General features: G+C 46.7%; 1 protein-coding gene across 1 annotated transcript; it reads left to right on the top strand.

Moving 5' to 3' along the window:
- The first annotated feature begins 288 nt into the window (after window positions 1-288).
- On the top strand, window positions 289-4,453 carry cycsb (cytochrome c, somatic b). The gene is made up of 3 exons (XM_080507913.1): window positions 289-399; window positions 2,243-2,417; window positions 3,367-4,453. Exons 2-3 carry the CDS (start codon window positions 2,249-2,251, stop codon window positions 3,510-3,512), a joined length of 315 nt encoding a protein of 104 aa, XP_080364039.1. The 5' UTR covers window positions 289-399; window positions 2,243-2,248; the 3' UTR covers window positions 3,513-4,453.
- Window positions 4,454-8,530: the final 4,077 nt, after the last annotated feature.

Genomic DNA, 8,530 nt, shown 5'->3' with positions numbered 1-8,530 from the left:
CTCATACCAATACTTCCTTTTCGCTTCCTTTCACAACATTTCGCCCCACTCTGGTCAAGATGACCCCCATTGAGCCTCTTTATATGGATGGCATCAACTTAACTGCACCAAGACTTGTGATTTTAGACGTGAGTTCAGGAGAAATGTTGTTTTTGTTCCTAAAAAGTTAAAATAGTGACAGAGAAAAGGATCCGCCCTGTTGTGGAAATGAGACGCGGCCGGATCGAGGAGTCCACGTCAGGATTGCGAGGAAGTCTTCCAGCACGTGATTGTGCGATGACGTCAGAAGCCGGTGCCTCTAAAGTAAAGTGACCTTCTTTACGACCGCCACAAAGCGCCCGTCAGCAGAGAGAGGAGGCCCGCGCGCGACACTTTCACCCCACAGACTTCACTCAAAAGGTACTTTATAAACCTTATTGTCGAGCTGAGGTGTCACACAGACTGCGTTTGTGTGTGGATCGATGCTCAAATTGATGTCGGGTCGCATGAAAGAGATGCTGCGGAGTTTGAGCGTAAGCGTCCGTGTTGGTGAATAGCTCGCCTTGACGTTAAATAACTCGGCCCGTTATACCAGTGTAATTCAGCATTTTATTGTTATTTCATGATGGGAGTTCAAATTGAAGCCCCGCTTGGCTCGTTAGACGTGTTATAACGTCTGTTAATGTCGCGGCGGTGATATCCCGGACACCGACATTGAAGCATCCTTGACAGTCCGGGCGGACGAGACACATCCGCGGCTGTTCCCCCGTGAGCAGGCCGGGCTCCGCTCCGAGGCGGCGGGCCTGCGATACGAGACCAAACCCCGGTGTTGATAGGATATTGGCTGGCGGTGTGTGAGGGCTGGCTTGACGTGTGGAGCCGTGTGTCCTTGGTGCTGCCCTGTGGAGGATGCCAGTCAGCCGGTGGCCCGCCATGTTTTAGAGAGGATGAGCTCACGTTACGGCCAGTCTGGTGCAGCGTGCAAGGTGCAGCCCGCGTAACGCCACGAAAGGTCGAAATGCACCACATCTCTGCACTGGAACACCACAGAGACGCAAATTTGCCTCGACAATTTTGATTTTTGACCATTCGAGCTTAATAGACGTTGTTTATGATTTGTACATTTGTTTTTTTTCTTTAATATAGATTATAAAAGCGACATCAGTACAGGTAGCGTTAGGATAAGAAGCGGTGTGGCATCTAAATGTTTCCCCCACTGTCACTCCATTTCTACAATTTTCTAAGCGCTCCATAGAAGGGAGAGAAAAACGCTTTTTTCAATTGTCTAAAAAACATGACATGGGCTTGAAATGCCTACATTACTAGTCTAGTTCCCTTTTAGTAAATTAACCATTCGTGTTTCCACAATTATTGTACTCTAAGGCCTATCTTGTGAATTAATATCCTTCAACATATCTTTCTCTTAAGCATTTAGATCTTTATGTAGTTATAGCTGTCTAACTTGATCATATACATGTGTTGTTGCATAACGTGTACTCATTTGGTTTATTTGTTCAGATGTGTACAGACACATTGAGGGAGACTTCTAGCGTAATCTATTTGAGCTGCATATTTCTTTCTAATGTTACAAAGTACTTGTCAAGAACAAAACGATATCAGAACTTGGTAGAAGGGACATTTAAAAACGTGAAGAGAAATGGCCAGTTCAACCAGTTAAAAGGTACACCAGAATATGTTCTAAGCTGTAGGTAGCAAGGTCAAGCAGGTGTGTCGGTGAGCGGTCTCTCAGTGGCTTGAAATGTGTACGAAAACCCGTCGTGGACTTTGCCACAAGGTCACGCTATTAGCGCACCTTTTGAGTGTAAGTCCATTATCGGCGGCTCCTCCAGATAAGACCATCTCCTTAAAGCTGCGTCCTCCCGGAGCTGCCGCGTTAAATCACACCGGGTTTATGCTGTTGGAGCTGGCAGCCGGCCGTGGAGCAACCCGAGCCCCTGGTCCTCCACGGGCCGGCCTGCTTCACTGCTGGAGCAACTTTCCTCCGCTCAGGTTCTCCCCTGGTTTAACCCTGCGGCGGTGCCACTGTAAACACTACGCTCCACTGCTATTCATAGTCTCAAGTCATGGAGATCTGAGCGACGGGCGCCGTGTTGTGACTCAACCGTGAGAAGGAAGTCACCTTTCGTGACCTTCACAACATGGCGTCTGTCCGTCAGAGGAGCGGGACGCTCCACAACTCGGGACTATGAATAGAAGTGGAGCGCTTTAACGTTCACACGTTACCTCCTCTGACTTTCCCCAGCTGATTATGGGAGACATCAACAAGGGAAAGAAGGCCTTCGTCCAGAAGTGTGCTCAGTGCCACACCGTCGAGGAGGGCGGGAAGCACAAGGTGGGCCCCAACCTCTGGGGGCTGTTCGGACGCAAGACCGGCCAGGCGGAGGGATACTCTTACACAGACGCCAACAAGAGCAAAGGTCAGTCCGCCGGGGACGCAACGGGACGCAACGGCAGGAGCGTTTGACTCTCAGAACTCACACTACAGACTGAAGAATGACCCAATTCTTGCGTTTCGATTTCTGTAAATTCACTCCAATTTGGAACATTTTCCAAGTAAATCGTTTATAAAAATGGAAGCTGATTCTGAAATGATTTTATATGATAAAATTCTGTATTTATTCCGTGTGAAAAGACACTTTGCTTTTATTTCTACTATCTTCTGCTTCTTGATTGGCTTTTATTGGACAGACAGGACGACGCCAGTCTGCTGGTTTTGGTCTGGGCTGGTAATGAGCGAGGCCGGTGTTGCAGTGGGAAGAGAGTTTGACGAGAATATTAAGAACCGGGGAGAATCAGGTTTTCACAACAAGAGTGCAACACATGAATTTCAGCAGGAGACGATTAGTTCTGTCTGTTGCGTCTTGTGGTGGATATCAACACTGGTAAATTCATAAAATGCTCTATAAAGAAGGAACGTTTTTTTTTATTGGACATTTATGAATTAAAACATTAACAGTGCCTTATCGTAGTCGGCAGGGTCGGGGGGGGGGGGTAGATGATGGATGGATACTTTATTTATCCCCAGGAGAGGAAAGGCAGGATGTCACAGCAGCTTTCAAAACATAAATAATAAAAATTCAGTTTGGTCTGGAGAGCAATAAAAACATAAGTAATTAAAATGTAATACACTCTGTGATACGTTGACAACACAATGCATATTTATTATTACATATTTTTAATGAGCTTTTATTGTTGTGTATTTTGTATATGTGTATTGCCGTCTGTACCGGGACATTTTTAATATCCCTCCAGGGATTCAATAAGCGACATCTATCCGTCCATCATTAAAATGTGATATAAATGAGAGGCAGCAGAGGAAGGTAAATGTTATATTGTCGTGTGTGTGTGTGTGTGTGTGTGTTGCAGGTATCGTGTGGGGTGACGACACCCTGATGGAGTACCTGGAGAACCCCAAGAAGTACATTCCCGGAACTAAAATGATCTTCGCCGGCATCAAGAAGAAGGGCGAGCGCACGGACCTGGTGGCGTACCTCAAGTCGGCGACGTCATGAGCGGCCCGAAGAGCGTCAGAATATTTAACGTCATTTTTCTTGTCTATTTTTCTCAACCGACACTTCGATATTGGAAAAACGTGCAGTTTTATGTTTCACCATTTGTACGACGGGGGGGGGGGGGGGGCTCATCCCTCCACTTCTTGCCAAGTGGCCAAACATAACACTCTGACCCCCTTCATCTGAACGCTCGCCGTCATCAACCCCATTCTAACAAGTCCGTTACATGGAGGCGACTCCGCGTGGGAATCGTCTGGTTAACTGGTGCCGACTTGACTTCATCCACATTACATCACTGCACTCAAAGTATTCTAATCGTGATAATAACTTGTTTTAGGTGAGGGTTCTTGAGGGTGACCTGCTGTTCTCCGCCTCCTCACAACGGTGGCTTATAAATGTATATTGACGTATGTTGAAGTCGAGCGCCCTGCGGAGAAGCAGCGTGAAGACGCCTGGCCACAATCACCAACGCCTGACTTCCTCTTGGGGCTACTGGATCACATTAAAGGGGGGGAAAAACCCAGAAGGACAACATCAGGGAGTGGAGGGAAATGTTATTTACCTGGTTTCACAGGCCTGGAAGAGTGTTGTTTTAACTTATTTTACTGTAATCTGTATTTGGAAGGGGCTGTGGACAGCATGGTTGAAGGATCAATAAAACGTCCAGAAATACAACAACAAAAAAAAAAAAGACTTGTTTCTTTACTGCCAAGGTTTTCATCTATTCATGTGCATAAAGTCTGGGTTGAACTCTCAATGTGTTAAAATACTTATTTTTCATTGGAAGTAGCTTGTTTCTATTTCATGTGTTGTGGATTTCAGTTTGAAGCAGGACAAGACACACAGAGGCCAGTGGAAGCTACGTGCTGTTAGCGTTAGCATTTATTCATTGAAGGTCACGGGTGTTTGATATATAGATATATATATATATATATATAGAGAGAGAGAGTTTTGAAACAGATGAGCACATTTTCTTTAATAGAAATAGTTTTGAGGACTAACACTTGAATAATTGAAATCTTTATTCCTATTGTGGTTTAAATTCTTTAAAATAAATCAGTGTTCGACACCTGATTGGTTACTGAGTTTTAATTTCGTTCAAAACTTGTTCTGTTCAGTTCAATCTGTGTAGAAGTCGTGTCAAAACACTGAGCAGACGACATTCTATTCTTTCTTGTCTTTATTTTTTTTGTTTGCCGGTGAAGTAATCTAAAAGTAACTAAAAGTACTCTGGTATGTTGCTTTTTTATTTTAGCACTGAGGGTAAGTTACTGATTACATTTTTTGACAAGTAACTTGCAGTTGTGACGGATTACAGTTTTTAAGTAACCTTCCCGCCCCTGCACATATAAAACTATCTTTTATAAATATACAGTAGAAAGATGGTTATAAAGATGTAGGACTTGATAAGTGTTTCTGTCTCTCTACCCTTTTCAGGCAGGTTAATTAAATATATGACATGTGTGCATTTATATCTTATTTATTTTCTTGGTTTATTGTTTCAGTGTGTGTGTGTGTGTGTGTGTGTGTGTGTGTGTGTGTGTGTGTGTGTGTGTGTGTGTGTGTGTGTGTGTGTGTGTGTGTGTGTGTGTGTGTGTGTGTGTGTGTGTGTGTGTGTGTGTGTGTGTGTGTGTAAAGACATCAGTTTATGTATGTGATATTTTCACACATATGTAAAAACACCTTGTGCCTGAAAAAAATAAAAGTCTGTTAACGTTTCATCATCAGTCCTGATTTTAGAGATTTAAGTGAAAATCAGACGGTTGCTGGTTGGAGTCCCTCCTCGTGACCCCCGAGCCAGGCGGTCTGAACAGAGAGACAACCCTGGAAAGGAGCGGCTCAAACTCAAACTGTTTGTTCCTCCCTGACGTGACGTCTGATCTGTTGATAACAGTGTAATTACACCTGGAAGACGCTAGAGACGGTCTTCCTCCGTCTCTCCCTGCTGATTCACTCACTTGTTGACGGAGTTGGACTCTGACACTGACACCGTCTCTTGTTATATAATCGTCCGGGACTCATGCAGCCTTTCTAGGAACCAGGAGTCATGTGAGGCCCTGAACCTGTCCTGTTTCACTGCTCTTGGTCCAGAGGCCAGATCAGGTGGTCCAGCTGTCTTCTGTCTGTCTGTCTGTGTCTCTGTCTGTCTGTCTGTCTGTCTGTCTGTCTGTCTGTCTGTCTGTCTGTCTGTCTGTGTCTCTGTCTGTCTGTCTCTGTCTGTCTGTCTCTCTGTGTCTCTGTCTGTCTGTCTGTCTGTCTGTCTGTCTGTCTGTCTGTCTGCCTGTCTGTCTGTCTGTCTGTCTGTCAGTGTCTCTGTCTGTCTGTCTGTCTGTGTCTCTGTCTGTCTGTGTCTCTGTCTGTCTGTCTTCTGTCTGTCTGTCAGTGTCTCTGTCTGTCTGTCTGTCTGTCTGTCTCTATGTGTCCCTGTCTGTCTGTCTATCAGTTTCTCTGTCTGTCTGTCTGCCTGTCTGTCTCTGTCTGTCTGTGTCTGTGTCTCTGTCTGCCTGTCCATGTCTCTGTCTGTCTGTCTGTCTCTGTCTCTCTGTGTCTCTGTCTGTCTGTGTCTCTGCATCTCTGTCTATCTATCTGTTTGTCTGTGTCTCTGTCAGTCAGTCTGTCTGTCTCTGTCTATCTGTGTCTCTGTGTCTGTGTCTCTGTCTGTCTGTGTCTCTGTGTCTGTGTCTCTGTCAGTCAGTCTGTCAGTGTGCAGTGCAGAGTCCTCAACTGTCCACCAGACCAACAGTCCCCAGGAACCATCCAGGGACGGTTCTTCTACCTCTTCACACAATTTATTTAAAATATATGATTCACAATTCCTATACTCTTTTTATTCATTTGCATTTTTTAATAGTAATTTTGTCTAAAAGACGCACATTTAATTTATTTCAGGCACATTTATCACATCTAATGTATGAACATGACACGTGAATATGTTCACATGTTGAAGAATCAGGTTACAGTAAAGTCTGGGTTCAGTAACTGAGATTATTTCAATTTACTAGTATATCAAACAGCAAAGACTGAGCATAAACACCAGTAAAATCTGGATTAAAGATGACATTAAAATGACTGCAGGAGTACATATAGCAGCATATATTTAGTTTCGGCTGTTATTTGTTAGATGTATGTGGATCGAGCACCTCCTGCTGGTAGAGATGAGCCCCGAACAATAAAGTACATGTTACAACACATTTTGTTTTCAAGGACAAACCAAGACAAAAGAACTAAACTACAATTACATGCTCCAATTACATGCTCAAAAAAATTTACATTTTTGTTTAGAACGTGAGCATAAAAGTTCATTTTGACTTTAGATTTGAGGTGAAATCAAGTCAGATTAATACAAACCAATTAAGGCCTTTTTTTTTTTTTAAGGTTTTTTTAAATACTTCTCTCAGATTGTGTTTGTTATATAGAGACTTTTGTTGACGGCTTCATACCAGCAGGTGTAAAAAAAAAATAAAAGGCCTGTGTGAAATATAAATACAGCTGAAACATGAGCACATGACCTACATACAGGGGAAACGTGTGTGTGGTCAGGCTTTCTGTCCCACACTGACCCACACTGTCCCACACTGACCCACACTGTCCCACACTGTCCCACACTGACCCACACTGACCCACACTGTCCCACACTGTCCTACCCTGACCCACACTGACCCACACTGTCCCACACTGTCCCACACTGACCCACACTGTCCCACACTGTCCCACACTGACCCACACTGTCCCACAATGACCCACACTGTCCCACACTGTCCCACCCTGACCCACACTGACCCACACTGACCCACACTGTCCCACACTGTCCCACACTGACCCACACTGTCCCACACTGTCCCACCCTGACCCACACTGACCCACAATGACCCACACTGTCCCACACTGTCCCACCCTGACCCACACTGACCCACAATGACCCACACTGTCCCACACTGTCCCACACTGACCCACCCTGACCCACACTGACCCACCCTGACCCACACTGTCCCACACTGTCCCACACTGACCCACACTGTCCCACAATGACCCACACTGTCCCACACTGACCCACCCTGACCCACACTGACCCACCCTGACCCACACTGTCCCACACTGACCCACAATGACCCACACTGTCCCACACTGTCCCACACTGACCCACAATGACCCACACTGTCCCACACTGACCCACACTGACCCACACTGTCCCACACTGACCCACACTGACCCACACTGACCCACACTGTCCCACACTGTCCCACACTGACCCACACTGTCCCACACTGACCCACACTGACCCACCCTGACCCACACTGTCCCACACTGACCCACACTGTCCCACACTGTCCCACACTGACCCACACTGACCCACACTGTCCCACACTGTCCCACAATGACCCACACTGTCCCACACTGACCCACCCTGACCCACACTGACCCACCCTGACCCACACTGTCCCACACTGTCCCACACTGACCCACACTGTCCCACACTGTCCCACACTGACCCACACTGACCCACACTGTCCCACACTGTCCCACAATGACCCACACTGTCCCACACTGACCCACACTGACCCACACTGTCCCACACTGTCCCACACTGACCCACAATGACCCACACTGTCCCACACTGTCCCACACTGACCCACAATGACCCACACTGTCCCACACTGACCCACACTGACCCACACTGTCCCACACTGTCCCACACTGACCCACAATGACCCACACTGACCCACACTGACCCACACTGTCCCACACTGTCCCACACTGACCCACACTGTCCCACACTGACCCACACTGACCCACCCTGACCCACACTGTCCCACACTGTCCCACACTGACCCACACTGACCCACACTGTCCCACACTGTCCCACACTGACCCACACTGTCCCACACTGACCCACCCTGACCCACACTGTCCGACACTGACCCACACTGACCCACACTGTCCCACACTGTCCCACACTGACCCACAATGACCCACACTGTCCCACACTGACCCACACTGACCCACACTGTCCCACACTG

Source organism: Blennius ocellaris (genome assembly GCF_963422515.1).
Source record: "Blennius ocellaris genome assembly, chromosome: 13".
Lineage (NCBI taxonomy): Eukaryota > Metazoa > Chordata > Actinopteri > Blenniiformes > Blenniidae > Blennius > Blennius ocellaris.
Note: the sequence above shows the minus strand (reverse complement) of the source record. Positions and strands in the feature narration are given on the sequence as shown.

Coding starts and splice junctions, on each gene's coding strand:
- cycsb (XM_080507913.1), top strand. CDS start 2,249: ATGGGAGACATCAACAAGGGAAAGAAGGCCTTCGTCCAGAAGTGTGCT. Junction 2,418..3,366: donor AGACGCCAACAAGAGCAAAG/GTCAGTCCGCCG, acceptor TGTGTGTTGCAG/GTATCGTGTGGGGTGACGAC.